Raw genomic sequence first — 19,443 nt, 5'->3', positions numbered from 1 at the left:
TTTCCCCCTTTAGCCTGTGGCTTCTGAGTGTTCTCCTGTGGAAAGTACTCAGAATTTACAGTTGCTCCCATTCTGACAGCTGCCTGTTCCAGCCTGCCCTGTGTGTCTGGCCACAGGGCCCCTCTCTCCAGCTCACAGGAGACTGCTCCTTGCCCATTACTTTACACCCTTTAGCGTCAGCTCACCTCTTGTCTCCCGCACCCTCTGTAGCTCACAGAGCGCACTCCTGAAGCTCTGTGATCACATCAGCTGGTACCGGCTTCCCCCTGTCAACTTTAATTTGCAGAACAGGCTGAATTTACCCTCTGAAGATCCAGGGCTGTTTAAATCTGCTCCTGGTCCTATTCTGAAGCAGCTAAGAGGAGGACATAGGGAAGGAAGTGGACATGATGCCTCCCGAAAGTACTGGAACCAGCCACGTGCGGCAGACGAGCATCTGAAAGACGGCTGATCCAGATGGAAACTGCTCCGTGTGTATTTAGGTGTGAGAACCAGAGACTCCAGTATTATGGTGCGGGGGCAGGGGTCTTTCCTGCTGAAAAAGTGAAAGCATTTTGGAGATGCTTGCTTACACACCTAAAGCTTTTTATTTTTTATTTTTCAGATGCAGGATCTTGTCAGTGTAGGTTGGCCTGGAGCTCAGCTGTGTAGCCCACACTGTCCTCAAACTCAGCTTGCCAGTACCAAGACTGTGGATGACTGTCCCCACACCCAGCTCACGGCTTTCTCTTTTTTCTTTTCAAACATTACAGTATATCCAGGCTCGTTCTCTACATGTGTCATGAGGCCTGAAAAAGCTCAGTGTGCTTGGTGTTAGGCCTGAGTCACGATGCTGTGCTATCAGGACGGTGTTCTCATGGTCTTCGTGGCTCTCAAGCAGTCGCTGCCTGCCTGGTTCTGGGGCCTCAATGAGCACTGCTTCTGCATTCCTCCTAATTGCCGCACACGTGAGGATGGACAATGGTCCTCCCACCCGCTCCCTCAGGAGCACGCCACCAGTGAGCAGCCACCAGTGAACAGCTCAGACTCACAACTAAAGGCTTCCGTAGCTGAATCGCCCTCATTCTAAGTGTGCGGATGCTCGCCTGTGATCCCAGCAGAGTGATCCTGGAGGCAGAGGCAGGCAGATCTCTGGGAGTTCGAGGCCAGCCTGGTCTACAAAGCATGTCCAGGACAGCCAGGGCTACACAGGAAACCCTGTCTTGAACAAAAAAAACAAAAAACAATCCCCACAACCCCCTTCCCCCAAAAAAGTGTGGAGGTTAAGGCCCTGCATATCCTTTGTCACTGGGACCATTTTCTGCTATCAAGTTGTTTGGGACAGCTGGGCACGGTGGTGCACACCTTTAATCCCAGCACTTGGGAGGCAGAGGCAGGTGATCTCTGTGGGTTGGAGGCCAGCCAGGACCACAGAAACAAAACCAAAACCAAGACAGGAGCTGTTTAGGCCAAGTTCTATTTGGGGCTTCCGGAGCCAGTCTTGCAGCAGGAGGCTCCTGTTAGTATCATTTTGTTGCTGTAACAAATCACAAGCTTAGTGGTTTGAAACAACATATACTTATTCTTATAATCCCAGAAGCCAGAAATCTAAAATGACGGTGCCAGCAGCTGCACACCTTCTAGAGAATCCAGGGAAGGATGCGTTCCCTTGCCTGCTCTAACTTCCGGGAGGCGCCTGCATTCCGTGGTCTGCAGCCCTTCCTCATTACCACCTAAGCTTCCATCATTCCATGTTCTGTGGTTACCCTCCTGAGCTCAGGACCCTTAATCGCCACAGTAAAGCCTCTTCTGCTCGCTAATGTTCACAGGCTACCGGGATGGGTATGTGGACATCTTAGGAGTCTGTTGGGAAGCCTGTCATGGTCCACATACCATTCTCTGCACAGCCTTGGTGACGGGTGACACAGCCCCAGGTAGTTAAGGTGTTGCTGCCCGGAGGACGAGGAGACTCAGAGCTGCCTCCCTCTGTGAGGCCACTGTGCCCATGTGCAAGGTTCAGTGGCCCTCGAGGAATCGCAGCTTGTAGCAGCACTTCCTTCTCCTGGAAAGCAATGAGACACAAGATCCTTATTTTCCGCCATGTTTTCCCTTCCAGGCCTTTGCTCGAATTGCAGCCTGCAGCGCGCTCACGCGGTGCCATCACAAAGTGCGGCATCTTATTTTTGTTAAATAATCTCTTCCGCAAAATTCCCTCTCATCTGGGCTTGCGAAGAGGAGCACACAGCCTCAGGTGTGTAGGTGAAACTACGGGTGAAGTCAGGACACGGACTGCAGGCAAGTGCTGCCTCAGGCATGCGTGAGTGGGCTTTACACGTCTGGGCAGAATTTGCTGGACTTTGTACCTGTTTCGATGTAGGGAGTGGACAGGAGCTAACTGGCGTTTCTAGCGTGTCCATAAATGAACACAATGGGGCCAAGGTTGGGTTTGGAAACGGTTATTTTGCTTTTGGGATGTGTTGAAATGACATATGTGAGATGTCTACTAACTACTTCAGGGGATTATGATCACACAACGGGAAAATGGTGTCTGGAGCTCGGGGAGTGGGAGACCAGTATACTTAGGAGGGTGCGGGGAAGTTAAAGGAACAGGAACAGAAGGCCTTTTTCTGGGAAAAATGTTCAGGAGTCTAGACAAAATCCTAAGCCATCAAACTGTCTCTTCCACTGGTGTCAGAATCAAGGTGCCTGCTAAAAACAGAACCTCTGCTGTGAATGTACTTAATTCCATGGAACTGTAAACTTATAAATGGCCAGCATGAGCTGGGCACGGTGGTGCACGCCTGTAATCCCAGCACTCGGGAAGCAGAGGCAGGCAGATCTGTGAGTTCAAGGCCAGCCTGGTCTACAAAGTGAGTCTAGGACAGCCAGGCCTACACAGAGAAACCCTGACTTGGAAAAAACAAACAAACCAACAAACAAACCAACCAACCAAACGGCTAGCTCAGGGCTGGAGAGATGGCTCGGCACTTAGCGCTGGCTGCTCTTGTGGAGTCAGGAATCCATGTGGCCAGCACACCACCATTGGTTAACGCCAGTCCTGGGGAGCCAGTGCCCTCTTCTGGTCTCTTTAGGAACTGCATGTACACAGTGCACAGGAAAAAAAAAAACAACACCCAAAATACACATAAAATAAATAAACATTTCAAAAATGGCGTGGTGATAAAAGAATACAAGGCCAGGCATGAAGGGAGGAGCCAGAGGCAGGAGGAGCTCAGTGAGTTCATGACCAGCCTGGTCAATATAACTACACTCCAAGACAGTAAAGACCCCAAGAGATACCCTGTCTCAAAAACCAAACAAAAACAAAACTCCAAAAGGTTCTGTGCTTGATTCTTGGTCCTGAAAACTCAGGGGAGGGAGAAGAGGGGAGGAAGGAAAAGCAAGACTGCTGAGCTGTACTGCAGACCCAAATCACTACCTACCTCAGGGTTCATAATTTAATGTTTTTATTTACTGGTGGAGGCGGAGGGTGGGGTCAAACCTTGTAACTACCTGGCAGACACGCTGCAGCTGAGCTTTACCCCACGCCCTAAGTATCTGTTGTCATCAAGACAGGGAATCCTCTCACCCAGGCTGGCCGCAAACTATGGAGCTGAAGCTGCCCTTGAACTCCCCCTCCTCCAGCCCTGCCTGCCAAGGGCCTAGATTACACACATCTGCCACTAGCCCCAGCTTTCCAGCACTTTAAAATGCTGGTTGGCGCACCTTTCCAGTGTCTGTACGGGCTGTGCCAGAGGCTTGGCATGGTCCAGGTGGCTCCCTACTGGCCACTTCCTGTGGCCAGCGCAAAACCTCACCACAGGTTTCAGTGAGGCTTTGCCCCAAGGCAGGCCTAGGAAATCCAAAAAACACCCGAAAAAAATCGTATTTAAGGAGCTCAAAGAAACGACACAGTCTCAGGTTAACCACGTCTTACTGTTATTTTTTAATAAATAACCCCTTAAGAGCTGGAAATGAGCCTCGATGACAGACACACAAGACTCTAAGCTTGATCACAAGCACATAAAAGTACTTCCAAAGGAAGTTTCATTTCCCAGGACCACACTCTCCATCTGGACTGCCTAGTTCAGCTCTCTATGAACTCGTGTCCCCCCCCACCCCGGGGTGGGGGGTAGTCCTAACACCAGAGGACACTGACACTTGGTCAAGAGCTCCCGGCAGGTGTCCTGCGGCCTGAGCGCTCCGGGAAGTGCTGTTCTCAGTGTGAAAGCTCTACAGTGTGAAGCTCTGTGCTTCAGTGTTAACCTGTCCCCGACCCTTCTGACAGCGGGTCGGGGGCCGGCCGAGCGTCCGCGGTGTGCTCTGCTCGGAAGAGCAGAAGGCTTCGGTCCCAGCTGGTGTTGCCGAAGCAGCACACCAATTCCATCCCCTGCTCCTGAGTCAAGATCCGCACAATCTGGCCGGCCATATCGCCTCGGATGGCGAGCGAGCGGAAGTGGTCGAAGGTGTGGAGTCCCAGCTTCCGGAGGCGCCGCGCAGCTGCCCGGTAGCACTTCCAGGGCTGCGGCTCCACCAGCAGGTAGCGGCCGAGGGAGGAGACGTGGGCCAGGAACTCGCACAGACCGCGGTCCCCGTGGTTCAGGTGGATCCACATGGTCACGGACATGCAGAACACGATGTCGAACGCAGAGCGCCCAAACTGGCTCAGGAAAGAACGCAAGGGGACCGTCCTGCTGCTTCGGTCCATGATGTCCAGGGTGATGAAGGTCACAGCATCAGGAAAGGGGCACTGGTTTTCCGCGCGTTGCACGAGAGCCGGATCTATGTCGCAGCAGAGGAGGCGGAGTTCGCTGGAGGCGCCGGTGCAGGTCTCCCCGTCACGCCGGTAAAGGAAATGTTTGTACAGAGCCACACTCAGATCCTGCAGGGATCCAAAAGAGCCTTGTCATTGCAGATCTCAAACCGCCTGGAAAAGAAACCTCTCATCTTTTGAGACTGCCACTTACCTCTGCCTGTATCCGATACGAGGCTTTTAACAATCATCTATAAAGAATACATTTCCTGAGCAGACTCTCAGCGCCCCCCGGGGGCTGCAGGCTGTAATGCACCCGCCCTACACCCTACATTCTATTTTAACTGTTTGTTTTTCTCTTCTTTAAGAAGGTTTATCTATGCAGCCTTGGCATCACTTTGTAGACCAGGCTGGCCTCAAACTCACAGAGATCCACCTGCCTCTGCCTCCCTGAGTGTTGGGATTACAGGCATGCGCCACCGTGCACCGGGCTTTGTTTTGAGCCTTAAGTGGGTTCCATTCGAACTCACCATGTAGCTGAGGATAGCCTTGAACTCTGATCCCCTGCCTCTGCCCCAGTGATGTGTGTGATTACATGCATGCCCCATGCCTGGCCACCTGCATCTTGACAATGACCACAGATGGAGTTGGGTGGGTGAAAGTTATAGTCCAAATGACATGGCAAAGGCAGTAAAGAGCCCAGAGCAGTGTTTTCCAGCTTCAACAATTCACTGGCAAATTCACGACCTTTTTCTGGGTGTCTCGTATCCAAAGGAAAGCTCAGAAGCTGAGTGGCGCCCCTCGCCAGGAAGGTGGCGAACAGAGCAGCATCTTGTAAAAGTCTGTTTCTGGGATGTGCCTAGCAGAGCCTGGGTTCCAGGCAGTCCTCCAGCCTTCAACTGTGAGCTACGCCACCTCCTTCTGAGGCCCACTCTGCTTGTGTAGCCCTCACCCTTCAAAGCTGTTGTCAATCTTTCTAGCTGAGCGTGATGCCGTGATCTTACCACCCTAGGACGCTTTTGAGTCTCAAACGAGGCACCATCTCCTCTGCTATCTATGTATACTATATATATATTATCCACAGGATATATATTTTAATACAGTGCTGCTTTATAGTTTCTTCCAAGGCATTTTCTTATTACCTCTGCAACTTTTCATGCAGGTAAGAACACTCCCACTCGGATGTCCACTAACAGTAGCACAGGCAAGAAAGAGTAACAGTCAGCGAGGTAGAATATCGTAACAGTGTAACATTGAAGAGCTCTGCTCAATGCACCAAAATAGAATGCTTTCAAACACATTCATCAAAACACATTCATCAAAAACATTGATGTCTACCAAGTAGAACATCAAGCCACAATGAAAATATATGGCAAGTTTCCTTTTTTGTTTGTTCATTTGTATTTTAAGCCAAGTCTTACTATGGAGGCCAGCCTGGTCTCTTAATATCTTGTGATCCCCCTGCCTCAGCCTCCCAAATGCTGGTATCACAGGCACATGCTGCCATACTGGGCATGCAAGTTATACAAAATCCCGAAGAGGGAGAACTATATTGTTTAGTGTTAAAAGGGGAGTAAGATACAAACAAAAGCGGGACAATGACAGGCAAGTTGTGACCTGTTGGTAGAGGGCTTCTAGCAATAGGAAATGGCACATAGAGAACTTTGGGGTACTGATAATGATTTTTTTTTTCTGACAATGGTCATAGAGGTGTTTGCCTTATAATTCATAAAGTGCAGGCTTATGCTTTATGTACTTTTATATGAAAGTATAGCATAATCCACAAAAAAACCCCTGCATTTTAAAAATTATGGATTGAAACCTGGCATGGTGGCACACACCTTTAGTCTCAGCACACAGGAGGCGGATCTCTGTGAATTTGAGGCCAGCCTGGTCTGTCTCAGAAAAAAAAAAAAATTATATGTGTATATAATATATATATATAATACACACACATACATATAAATTATGAATGGAGGTTATTTACCTCTCTAAAGTCACATGACCACTGACATAAGACTTATGGTACATTAAGCTCCTTCTTTCATACCAGGCTTTCCTTTCTTTCTTCTTCCTCCTTCTCTTCTTAAGACATGGTTTTTCTGTGTAGCCTGGCTGTCCTGGACTCACTCTGTAGACCAGGCTGGCCTCCACCTCAGAGGTCCGCCTGCCTCTCTCCCAGGTGCTGGGATCAAAGGTGTGCGCCACCACCACCACCCAGTTTCTTTTTTAACTATTTAAAAAATTACTTTTTAAATGTATATGCATATGTCTTGGTACTTATACTTGCCGGGTCTGTGTGCAGGGGCCCAGAGGGGCCAGAAAAGGACATGTGATCCCCGGGTGGTTCCAGGTGGCTAGGTACTGGGAACTGAACTCAGGTCCTCTGTAGGGACAGCCAGCACTCTGAGGAGCTGAGCTATGCCCCTCTAACAACACACACAAGCCACCTGGGGCCATCTTAAACACACAGGCTGACCTAAAAGACAGGACCAAGATTCTGCATTTCTAATGAACTGCGAAGCCACACTAACATTGTAGTTCAGAGTCAGAGCTGAAGGCACAAGGACCCACATCACGCCGCTGAATCTCCTCCTACCTCAATTTGCTCCCCTCCTATCTGACCCTGTGTCTTTGAGCCTGGCATGGTCAACGTATTGAGGCCAGCCAGCGAGCCTCTGTGTAAAATAAATGCATACCTGCGAACATCTGCTTTAGCCAAGTGCAACTGTGACCTCTCTGTTGTGCTTTTATACACACTGCTTTCAGCCTTGAAATCTTCAGTGGCTTCCTGATTCCTTTCAGGAAATCTCTTTATCTGTTCCCCGCTCTGGTCTCCTACGTTATGGTGAGGTTTGCAAGGAACACACACCCAGCTGCTTATTTCAGTCTACACCCAAAAGCTCTCCTCAGCCGAGTACCTCAAGGTCTTCAACCATCCACCACTGATTTTTTTTTTTTTTTTGTAGTTTTTGGAAACAGGGTCTCATATAGCCCAGGCTGGCCTCAAACTTGTGGGGACGGCCACAGTTGTCTTTATATGTGGCATTCCGCGTGGGCAGAAAGGCCACCATCACAGTAAAGGGCTCTACGTCCCCCTACTCTGCAGTGACGGGGATGCGGAGTCACGGTCCCAACTTCGGAACCACTTGCAATCCTGCGGTAAAACTGCCTGGCCCACTAAGATATCCACTCAGTGGCTACAAATGCGCGCGACTGGCGTTTCCTTATTCCGCACGTGGTTTGCCTATAACCATTAGGCGCCTGACAGCCCTTTGCGGTGGAAGGGTGGCCAGGGCCTCCCTCCTCTGGCAGGGAGATCTGTTTTCTTTCTTGATCCTCTCTGCTGTTAGCACGAGGGTAAGTAAACACATACCCGGCTCCAGGTCTGTCCTGCACGTCTGGAGCCTTAAGTTTCAGACACGATTCTGTCACCCTGGCTCTCCCTCTTCCCAGATGTGGGTTCTGGGAGCCCGTTCCCCAGTCAAGGCCAGCAAAGCCGGGGAGGGGGCAAACGTGCAGACCAGACGGTCGGGCGGGAACCCGGAACGAACTGGGGACTACTCAAAACGCCTAACGCGGTGGTGGGGACGGGAGGAGGACGGGAGGAGCACTGTCAACGCCAGGCGTCAAAAGCCCACTCTGGGCACGTTGGCTGCCACGCCCGGGCCAGCACCCCAGAGCGCGCGGGGGCACCTGCGGGGCTCCCTGGCGCTCCGAGCCCTCCCGCGGCACTCACCCCGGAGTTACACCCCACGTCGAGCCCCAGCACCGGCCTCCTCTCGGGACCCCCGGGAGGGAAGAGCCGACGAAGAAGCTCCGGGGGCAGAAGGCGGAGCCTTTGCTCGGGAGGGTGGAAACGGGAGTAGTGAGGGAAGTTTCCGAACGGGGCGGCCCCGGGCTTCCGAGCTGCGGGATCCCCGTCCTCCGCGGCCTCGTCCGCGAGCCCTCCTGCCCACTTCCCGGATGCCGCCATCAGCCTCGGCCCCTCGGTCCCCGGCGGAACCGGAAGCCGGGAAGCTGCGGTGGGGGAGGGCGGGCGCAGCGCCTGTGCTCGTGCGCTCGGGGGAAGTGGGCGGGATGGTGAGCCTCGGTGGGCGGGAGGAGCCCAGTGCCTGGTCCGGGGTCGTGGTTGGAGGCCGCGATCGTTCCCTCTTACTTAATGGATTTGCCCAAGTTGAGGTTGAGGTCTTGGGGATCAAGTTGGTCCAACTTCCTTTCCTTTCAAATGAACAAAGCGGGACCCAAAGGAGCAAAATTAGTTGTCTGGGGGTTGGGTGGGAGTGTGTGTGTCCTGTGATGGGGTCACACAGTGAGACTGTGGCACAGGAACTCACTCCTGGTTTAGTAAAAGGTAGTTGGAAGCTATAGATCACTTGAGGTGCTGGAAGACCTGTCTGTCCTGAGGGACAGGCGGACAATAGTGACTACGGACTTCACCTCTGAGGATGGACTGACAACACTGGTATACTTGCCATAACCCGCGGGGCAGAGATGTCCAGTAAATGTTTGTAGAATGAAAACTGTATGCTGGAGGCAAATACATGGCGCCGCCGCATCTACCTGGGAGAAAGAAAATGGGAGGGAGAAAGGCGTTAACTTGAAGAGATGAGATGAAGTTTGCGGGCCGAGGGCTGCAGCGATGGTTCAGTCAGGAAATGCTTGCTGGGTGGGCATGTGGATCTGAGTTCGGATCTCCAACACCCAGATAATAAGCTGGACTTGGTGGTGCATGGCGGTAATCCCAGAGCTGGGGAGGTGGAGACTCATCCCTGGGGTTTGCTGGCTAGGTAGGCTCGCTGAATTGGTAGGCTCCAGGTTCATTGAGAGATTCTGTCTCAAAGGACAAGGTGGAACACACCTGCCACTAACCTCTGGCCTTCACACACATGTGCAGGCACATAGTTAGGTGTTGAAGAGAGACGGTGGAGTCAGCTGTCTTAACCACTGTTGCTATGAAGAGACACGTGACCAAAGCAATTCTTACGAAAGAAGCATTTAATTAAAAGCTTGCTACAGTTTCATAGGTTTAATCCATTATCTTGGTGGGGAGCATGGCCGTTGGAGCGGTAGCCGAGACCTACAGCCTGATGAGACCTTCATCCCAATTCATAGGCAAAGAGAGGGGTTCTAGCCTTGCCACGGGCTTTTGAAACCTCAGAGCCCACCCCCAGTGACTCACTTCCTCTAACAGGGTCACAGCTAATCCTTCTAATCCTTTCAAAGAGTTTTACTCGGTGGTAACTCAGCGTTCAAACGTGGGGTCCGTTCTCACTCAAGCCATCACACAGCCTCGTCAGCAAGGTCAGGTGAGAAGTGGGGCTGGCCCAGCGCATCACACAGAACCAGCCAGGGCAACCGTGTTCCGGCCAGCCCCTCTTATGGAGACCTTCCACCCAAGGAGGCCAGTGATTTGCTGAACTTCTAAGACTTCTATAGAAGGACCAACAGGGTTCAAACTGGTCTCTAGGGACAGCCCACCCCATGAAAACGTGTTTTGTTTTAACTTTTTGACAGGATCTCCAGGTGTAGTCCAGGTTGTACTTGAACTTGCTGTGTAGCAGAGGACGACCTTGAACTCTTGGTCCTCTGCTTCCATCTCCCGAATGCTAGGATTATGACAGGCCACCATGTCCAGCTGAGGCCCATTTCTTTTCTTCTCAGTTTTTACTTTGTTCTTTCATCTCTGTCTGATTTCCTATTTTGCTTTTTTCCTTACAGGATTCAGAGACATGAGGCAATGACCAAAAGTCACAGTGGAACTAAGTAAAACCCAGTATTTTATACAACTTCCAGAAAATCTGGGGAGAAAATCAGTAGTATTTCTCTCTGTCCTCCATAGGTATTGTTTGTTTGTTGGGGAGACCCTGTATTCTGGTCGGGCCTGAGCTCATTACATGACCCATTCTGGCTCTGAGCAATCCTTCCTCATCTCCTGGGTGCTAGAATGACTCATGTGACCTCTGTGCTGGACAGCGCTAGGTAAGCTGAGTTAACCCTGTGTTGTCACTAGATGATGGAATCACAAACACTTATCCATCCTCAGTCTTCAAGGAGCCTGAGTCACCTTTGCTAAACAATGTTTTTTTGTGTGTCTTCAAGCACTTGATGAAGGCGCTGCTTTTTTTTTTTTTTTTTTTTTTTCTGTTTATATCAGTCAGGAATTTAATTTCCTTAGGAGGTGGGCACCTGTGAGTTCTCAAAGCACTGTTGACCAGGAGAGAAATGGGCAGCAGGAAAGAGGGTGAAGGACAGCTTCTTCCATATTACAGGGGATCTTCCAGATTACAGGGGTTCTTCCAGATTACAGGGGTTCTCCAGAAGCATAGACAGGTGTTGGTCTGACGGTGCCCCTGGCGACCTAAAATGCTTTAGAAGTGCCCCCGTAGTGAAACACTTTAACTTGACCCATTCTGCTCCTTTTCTATCACGCGTGCGTTGCATGGAGCCCGATCAGCCCAGGTTTCTGGTCCTGCTGTGTGAAAAACCAGTCTCCTACAGTGGTGGCAGATCCTGGAGTGTGTTCTGAACTTTGGTCAGCTAGATTTTGTGGCATCTGATTGATGCCTTAGGCTCTTCTCTGGGTCAGGGGTCAGGGGTCAGGACTAGTGACAGAGGATAAGTCCTCTGTGAGAAAAAAAAAAAACAAAAACGAACCACCAAGTTATAAACACCAAACTGTAGAAGACAAAATTTACTTATAATCATTACATAGTTTAAATGTTAGCATTTATCAAAAAATCATAAAAAATTCCTGTAATAGTTGGATTAATTAATTGAGCAATGGTTGCATTAGAATGTTACCCCCCCTTTTTTTTTTCCTGAAGATAAGTAGAAAGGTAATTCAGTCTTTTTAGCATAATGGGTCAGATTTCCGCTCATGTTTGAGTTTTTGAAAGTTTCTAGGGATGTAACTGTTAGCAGTGTTTGCCTGGCACAAGGCCCGGGGCTCAGTTCTCAGCACAACATAAAGACCGCAATTCTTGCAATCCTAGCACCTTAGAGTTAGGGTCAGAGGGATCAGAAGTTCATGGTCAGCTGAGGGTGGTGGTGCATGCCTGTAATCCCAGCACTTGGGAGGCAGAGGCAGGCAGACCAATGTGAGTTCGAGGTCAGCCTGGTCTACAAAGTGAGTCCAGGACACCCAAGGCTACAGAGAAACCCTGTCTGGAAAAACCAAATAGTTTGAATTTGAGTCCAGCCAGGGATGCAAGAGACTCTGTCTCAAAAAAAAAAAAAAAATCTGTTTTCGGGATGGAGCTCACTTGGTAGGGGCTTACCTAGTGAGCACAACGCCCTGGGCTCCATCCCCAGTGCTTCAGAAAACCAAGTGTGGAGCCTCATTCTTATCCTCTCAGCTCAGGAGGAGCACAGTCTGTGGTCATCCTGGGCTGCAATAACCCACGACCAGCCTGGCTATGTGAGACCTTGTCTCAGAAGAGAAAGAGTTTGGGGCTGGAGAGGCAGCTCAGCAGTTAAGAGCCCTTGCTTTTGCTTTTGCAGAGCACCGGGGTTCAATTCCCAGCACCCACAAGGTGGTTCACAACCATCCTTAATCCATTTCCAGAGGATCCACTTCTGACCTCCACAGACACCAGGCGTGCCTGGGGAACACGTATGTACGCACAGGCAAAACACAGATATAAAAGAAATAGATCTAAAAAATTAACTAATTAAAGTTTCTTTTAGGCCTATAAATTCTTTGTGATTTTATTTTTATATACCTACATGTTTTGGGGTGTGTATGTGTGTATGTGTGTTTCCCTGAGACAGGGTTTCTCTGTAGCCCTGACTGTCCTGGAACTCACTCTGTAGATCAGGCTGGCTTTGAACTCAGAGATCCACCTGCCTCTGCCTCGAGTGCTGAGATGAAAGATGTGCGCCACCACCATCCAGCATGAGACCTTATCTTTAAAAAATAAAAATCACAAGAGTTGGTGTTTTTTGTCAGTGGTAAAATGCTTGCACAGCTCACCAAGGATAAGGCCCTAGGTGTTCAGTTCTCAGTGTGCACTTGTGTGTGTGTGTGTGTGTGTGTGTGCGCGCGCGCGCGCGCGCGCTCGCACGCAGGCGCACAGACACAGTGCTTTAATAATTATATGCGCTGTATTATTGAGTGTATTGCCAACAGGATAAACTTGTTTCCATTGGTGCCAGTATGCAATGGAATTCTCTGCATGGCTGATGATTGGAAAATTTTTCTTCAGACCATATTCTGGCTTTGGGTTTGCTAAAACCTTGGCTCTCCTCCAGCCCCACAGACTTCCAGTCCTAGGTGCTGTCAGACACGTTTAATCCCCTGATGTGACCTAGATGTGTACGTACAGGCCACAACCCCTGGTGATTCACATGATGGGTGGATGTGAGAACACAGGAAAGTGTTTCTACATACGTGTGCTGAGTAGCCAGTACCTGTGACTAGACACTGTATTAACAGCCCCAAATGGGTCGGGGGAGGGGTTCTAGTTCGGCTTACCTTCTCTGGATGCCAAAAATGCCCGTGGCCACTGCTGTGCCCTCAGACACGGGAGGAATGTGAGCAAGGGGAATATGTTCATCGCCAACTACCATGAGAGGGCAGTTTCCGAGGTCTCGCAAACCCGTGACTTTTGGACCCTTGCTAGACTCTTGGAAAGTTCTCAGACAGTAAAGCTCTCAAAGCTGGAGCCTGACCAGCTACGCGGGAAGCTGGGCTTGCCCTTCACGGATGTGTACTGAGTATTGTCTAAATGCAGAGGCGCCGCTCTGACACTGCTGGTAGGAATATGAGCTAGTACCGCCACGATGGAAAACAGCATGGAGGCTGCTCAGAAAGTTAAAAATGGCTCAGCAGCTATTCAGACACTTGCCTCCCTAAACCAATGACCTTCCTTTAACTCCCCGACACCCACAGGTGTGGGCGGCGAAAACCAACTCCTACAAGTTGTCCTGTGGCTTTTACACACACACACCACACACTATACACACAACAAACAAACAAAAATGTAATTTTAAAAAAAGTTAAAAATAGAATTCTCAGTCTGGTGTGGTGGTGCATACCTTTAATTCCAGCACTCAGGAAGCAAAGGCAGGTGAAGCAAAGGCCAGCCTGGGCTACAGAGTGAATTCCAGTCCAGCCAGGGCTACATAGAGAGATCGTATCTCAAAGTAAATAAATAGTGGAATTCTCAGCCAGGTGAGGTGCTACCTTATAAATATAATCCCAGTAGTCCGAGGGCTGGGACAAGCTGAGTTTGAGGCCAGCCTGGGTGAGGCAAGACCCTGTCACAAATAGGAAATGAAACTATTATGTCTCATAGTATATGTGTATATATATATATATATATATATATATATATATATATTTACACATACATTTGGGGCTATTAATACAGTGTCTAGTCACAGGTACTGGCCACCACTCAGTGCACATGTGTAGAAACTCTCCTGTGTTCTCACATCCACCCATCATGTGAATCACCGGGGGCTGTGGCCTGCATGTTCACATCTAGGTCACGTTAGGTCACCGCATCTGTATTTGTGAGAATGTTAATGAGACTCCTGCTCTCTCTTATTTACTGCAGCTGGGACACGGAGTCAATTTAGGCATCCATCAGTGAACGGACAAAGAAAGCGTGGCTAATGTCCACACTGGATTACTATTCAGCCCGAGAAGAATCACATCTTGCCATTTGTCCCAACGCTGATTAAACCAAAGCATAAAAATTGATCTCTGGGGGCTGGAGAGACAGCTCAGTGGTTAAGAGCACTGTCTGCTCTTCCCAAAGGACCTGGGTTCAATTCCCAGCACCCACATGGCAACTCACAACTGTTTGTAACTCCAATTCCAAGGGGTTTGACACCCTCACATGAATGCACATAAAATAAAATAAAATAAAATAAAATATTTTAAAAAATTGATCTCTGAAGCAGAGAGCAGAATAGCAGCTAACGATGGCTAGAAAATATACCAGCAAGACGTGGGTGGGGACAAGATGGCTCACGAAGTGGAATGTACTGATGTTCTCTGGAGAGTGAGATGAATATTGTTAACAGAATTTCCTTGTGTATGTCTTCCTTTTTTAAAAGATTTATTTATTTATTTTTTATTTATAGAGCATTCTGTCTACATGTATGCTTGTACTCCAGAAGAGGGCACCAGGTCTTACAAAAGATGGCTGCAAGCCACCACGTGGTTGCTGGGAATTGAACTCAGGACCTTTGGAAGAACAGCCAGGGCTCTTAACCTGTGGGCCACCTCTCCCCTGCCCCCTGTTTTTGAGACAGGGTTTCTCTGTTCAGCTTGGCTGTCCTGGACTCACATTGTAGACCAGGCTGGCCTCAAACTCACAGAGATCCTCCTGCCTCTGCTTCCCTGAGTGCTGGGATTACAGGCATGCACCATCATGCCCAGCTACTTGTGTATTTCTAAATAGCTCGAAAATAATTTGGAATATTCTCAACACAGAGAAGCATCATATACACATATTAAAATAGGACTGTACCTCACAAATGTGTACCATTATTATGGGTTGTTGTGGTACGGGTGATTAAATGTCCCCTAAAGGCTTAGGTGTGGAAGGCTAGGAAGTGACTAGCAGGTGGTACCCCATCTAGCTGAGAAGGCATTTAAGACATCAGAATGAAATTCAAGCAACACAGTTTATGCTACAGAACACCCTTAGGCTTGGGGGACTTGTGGCAACAAGCATTTTGCTGTGTAAGAAATAGATGTGTCTTAAAGCTAGAAGAATCATTTCCGTCTGAGTCACTGGTCTGTTGCTATGGAGAGACACCATGACCTAAACAACCCATAGAAGAAGCATTTGATCGGGGGCTGCCGTACAGCTTCCGAGGTTCATTCCGTTGTCGTCATTGTGCGGAGCATGGCGGCAGGCAGGCAGGCAGGCAGGCAGGCGTGGTGCTGGGGAAGCAGCCGAGAGCGTTACATGTTGATTCACAGGCATCAGGCAGGCGTGGGGGAGAGACTGGGTCTGGTGTGGGCCTTTGAAACCTCAAAGCTCACCTGAAGTAACATACCTCCTCCAACAAGGCCACAACACACCTCCCAACCCTTCCCTACATCAGCCGAGGACCAGCCGGCCATTCAAACATCAGGAGGCCATTTTCAAATCCTTTCACTAAGTGGTGCTTGAACGACTAGCTCTCAGGAGACCAAAAGAGGAGGAAAAATGTGAAGGAGGAAAAGGAGACAGAGAACTTCAACCTAAATATCCCAGCATTTAAAAACTGTACTGAAACCAAGCATGATGGCCTGGTGGCCTATGCCTCTAATCCCAACACATAGGAGACAGAGACAGGCCCAGCTCTGAGTTCCAGGCCAGCCTGGTCTATACAGTGAGGCCCTGTCTAAAAAGAAAAAAGAAATCAGTAACTAGGAATCCATCAAAATGAAGCAATTTTACTTTGAGAAAAACTTTATTAAGAAGATAAAAGACCAGCTCTCAGGAGGCAGAGGCAGGATGATCTCTGTGAGTTTGAGGCCAGCCTGGTCTACAGAGAGAGAGTCCAGGACAGCCAGAGCTACACAGAGAAACCCTGTCTGGAAAAACAAACAAACAAAAAGAGGATAAAAAGATATGTTGCAACCAGGGAGAAGACCCTTGTAAGACACATCTCTCAAAAGGATTTGCATCTAAAATATAAAAGAAGTCCCGAAACTCCACAGTAAAAATGCCAATAAAATTAACCAAAATATGCAAAAGATTGGGAGACAGCTCACTGAAGAAAATATGCCAAGTCAGACAAACATACAGAAAGGTTTAGACGTATTATTGCTTAGGAAAATATAAAATTAAGACCCCCATGGAACAAGACAGGGAAAATGAAAGCGTAGAGAGCGCCGAACGAATGAGTGGTTTGGATGGAAAATGTCAAAAGGCACAGGCACTCGCAGAAGTATTTTGACAGATTCACTTTTAATTTGTTTGTTTTTACAAGACAAGATCTTGTTTCCTAACCCTGGCTGGCCTGAGACTGGCTAGTTTTGTTTGTTTTAGTTTGTTTTTTTTTTTTTTTTCAAGACAGGGTTTCTCTGTGTAGTCTTGGCTGTCCTGGAACTAGCTCCATAGACCAGGCTGGCCTCGAACTTAGAGCTCTACCTGCTTCTGCCTCCTGAGGACTGAAATCAAAGGTGTGCGCCACCACCTGGCAATTGTTTGTTTGTTTTGCCTGCATGTCACGTGTGTGCCACGTATGTGCCTGGTACCTCTTCTTTTGGTTTGTTTTTAGAGACAGGGTTTCTCTGTGTAGCCCTGGATGTCTTGGATTTGCTCTGTATACCAGGCTGGCCTTGAACTCACAGAGGTCCACCTGCCTCTGCCTCATGAGTGCTGGGATTAAAGGTGTGCGCCACCAACACCTGGCAAAACAGGGTTCCTTACTGGCCTGGACCTCACTGGGCTGATGACCAGTGACCCTCAGGGTCCGTCTGTCTCTGCCTCCGAATCGAATCACTGGACTCACAAGCCTTCGATGGCATCACGCCTGTCTTTTATATGTGGGTTCAGGTTGTTTTTCGAGCTCTTCTCCAGCCCTCATAATTAATATTTTAATGTATATCCCTCTAGGTTTTTTCCCTATTTGTAGGTAAATATAAAATGTGTGTGTGTTTAAGTAACATCAAACAAGTAAAGCCTTTAAGCCTTTACTTATTATGTAAATACAACTGTGGGTATGTTCTCTTTTGAAGGCAGAACCACAAATACCCCGAGAGAGTTTCATTGTGGTCTACATTCTGGAACACCTTTGAGGACCACAGCTGGTGACGTCTGAGCGGTTGACAGCGCGTCCCTCGTTTGGTTAATCCTTCTCCACGGTGAGAAGACTCCGGCTTTGAGGTCTTGACGGGATTACGTTTTGTTGTTTTTTTGTTTTGTTTTAGTGCTGGGAATTGAACCTAGAGACTGGGTGTCAGGCAAACGCTCCGCCACTGAGCTACGTTGCCGTTCTTGCTTCTTTGAAGGACAGTCTCGCCTGGAGTTTGTGCTCTTCCTGCCAGCGCCCGAGGAGTGACGGAATCTCAGGTGTGTGCTGCACACACCTGCTATTTTGCAAGTAGATTTAGGCTGTTTCCAGCTGGTGCATGACGTCAGCCTTATCCCATTGTTCGTGATGTTAAGTTAGATTCACGATTGTGGTAGAATCTAGTTGCTGTCACTCTATAATTTTCTGTTTTGTAATAAAAATTTATCTGTGGAGTCATTTGTGAACCCCAAATAAATGTTGATTGTTAGTGAATGTGACTCCACAGCGAGTCACCCCCTCACCCCCCCAGGACGGCTGAGGCAGTGAGGAGTTGCCAGGATGGTGGAGAAATGAGAATCACAGTGTTGGTCAAGAGTCTGAATCAGTCCTCCTGCTTTGGGAGCACGTAGCATTTCCTAGCATTTCTTCAAAAGGTTGAGCATTTGGCCCTGAGCAGGGGGAGCCCTGAGCGTGTGCTGTTCTGAGTGAACGCGCCATGTTGACACGAGCCAGCCATGTCACGAACCCTAGCCTCAGACTCGCGGGAAATTAGCACCCCTCCGTCCCAGAGGGAAACGGCAAGGCAGATACTGATAGTGTGTGCAGAACGTGTCCACTGTGGCCTCTCTGCCCCTCCCCGCCCCAGCTGTTTAGGCTCTGAAGACGGACTCCCTGCTGAGATGCCTCCTCCGATCTAACACTGCCTCCCGTATACCACAGACCCGGCCTTTGCATCAGCTGCATGTACGAAGGCTGCCTCCCTGCTCAGCTTCCTGTAACGAGCGCGCTGAGCTTCCGGGCGCTGAGTTTTCCCCACCCAAGAGCCCTGTCCACCGAGTCCAGCCTTTCTGGATGTGTGCCTGTCATTTCATCGCCGCTGCCCCCCTCAGGCCCTTTCTTGAGGCCCTGTAACATGGGACCCTGCAAAATCTATTTCTAGGTATATGTTTGTATTTTTATCTCACGTGTATGGGCGGTTTGTATGGTGTGTGTGTCTATGACCACTTACATGGTTGGTACCAACAGAGTCCAGATGGTGGTGTTGAATCCCCTGGCCCAGAAGTTACAGGCAGTTGTGGGCCACCATGTGGATGCTGAGACTCGAACCCTGACCCTCTGAAAGAGCAGCTCCTCAGCCATCCAGCCCCCGACCCCTAAGTATAGTTCTAAAAGAAATGAAAATATGTCCACAAGAATATTCATAGCAATGATATTACACAAAGGAAATAAATGACAAGAACCAAATGTCTCTCAATTGATTTACAAAACATAGTAGATTCATACACTAGAATAGTTTATGAACTATTCAAACAGAGTAAATTTCTAGATGGAACTGTAGCTCCATTGGTAGATTTCTTTCTTAACATCCGGGATGCCCTGAGTCAGTCCCTAGCACTGTATAAAACTGCGTGTTGGCTACAACTCTAATCTTAACACTCAGGAGACAGACATAGGGGGACCAACAATTCCTGGTTATCCTTAGCTATGTAGTGAGTTCAAGGACAGCCTTGGATAGTGTATTAGAGGTTGGTCTGATGCTTGCATTTTGATGCTAATTTCTGGCCCTCAAGATCTGGTTACCGCCTGGATAAACCCATCCTTGTTTGTGTAAACCTTCCTAAGACCTTACACCTGATTGGTTGATTAAAGGCCTAAAACCTGGGCGGGGCGAAATGGGGTAGGTGTGGCTAAAGTTCCTGGGCTTCGGGAACAGAAGAATCATGGAAGACAGAGGAGAAGAGAGG

The 19,443-nt window shown here is 49.0% G+C and overlaps 1 protein-coding gene and 1 long non-coding RNA gene across 2 annotated transcripts; one reads left to right on the top strand and one right to left on the bottom strand.

The window, feature by feature from the left end:
- Positions 1 to 3,901: 3,901 nt before the first annotated feature.
- On the bottom strand, positions 3,902 to 8,751 carry Bcdin3d (BCDIN3 domain containing RNA methyltransferase). Its single transcript, XM_021634917.2, has 2 exons — positions 8,472 to 8,751; positions 3,902 to 4,861 (listed from the first exon to the last, which is right to left on the bottom strand). The coding sequence occupies exons 1-2, from the start codon at positions 8,706 to 8,708 to the stop codon at positions 4,241 to 4,243; spliced, it is 858 nt and encodes a 285-aa protein (XP_021490592.1). The 5' UTR covers positions 8,709 to 8,751; the 3' UTR covers positions 3,902 to 4,240.
- On the top strand, positions 8,001 to 17,918 carry LOC132655746 (uncharacterized). Its single transcript, XR_009593539.1, has 4 exons — positions 8,001 to 8,092; positions 10,575 to 10,714; positions 12,236 to 12,347; positions 17,424 to 17,918. It is a non-coding gene; the product is annotated as an uncharacterized LOC132655746 (long non-coding RNA).
- Positions 17,919 to 19,443: the final 1,525 nt, after the last annotated feature.

The sequence above is a fragment of the Meriones unguiculatus genome, chromosome 8 (assembly GCF_030254825.1).
Source record: "Meriones unguiculatus strain TT.TT164.6M chromosome 8, Bangor_MerUng_6.1, whole genome shotgun sequence".
Lineage (NCBI taxonomy): Eukaryota > Metazoa > Chordata > Mammalia > Rodentia > Muridae > Meriones > Meriones unguiculatus.
This window is presented reverse-complemented; position numbering and strand designations above follow the sequence as displayed.

Bases quoted from the DNA above. Each gene is read 5' to 3' on its own strand.
- Bcdin3d (XM_021634917.2), bottom strand. From the start codon at position 8,708: ATGGCGGCATCCGGGAAGTGGGCAGGAGGGCTCGCGGACGAGGCCGCG. The intron at 4,862-8,471 runs GTGAGTGCCGCG...GGATCCCTGCAG, and splicing joins ACGTGGGGTGTAACTCCGGG to GATCTGAGTGTGGCTCTGTA.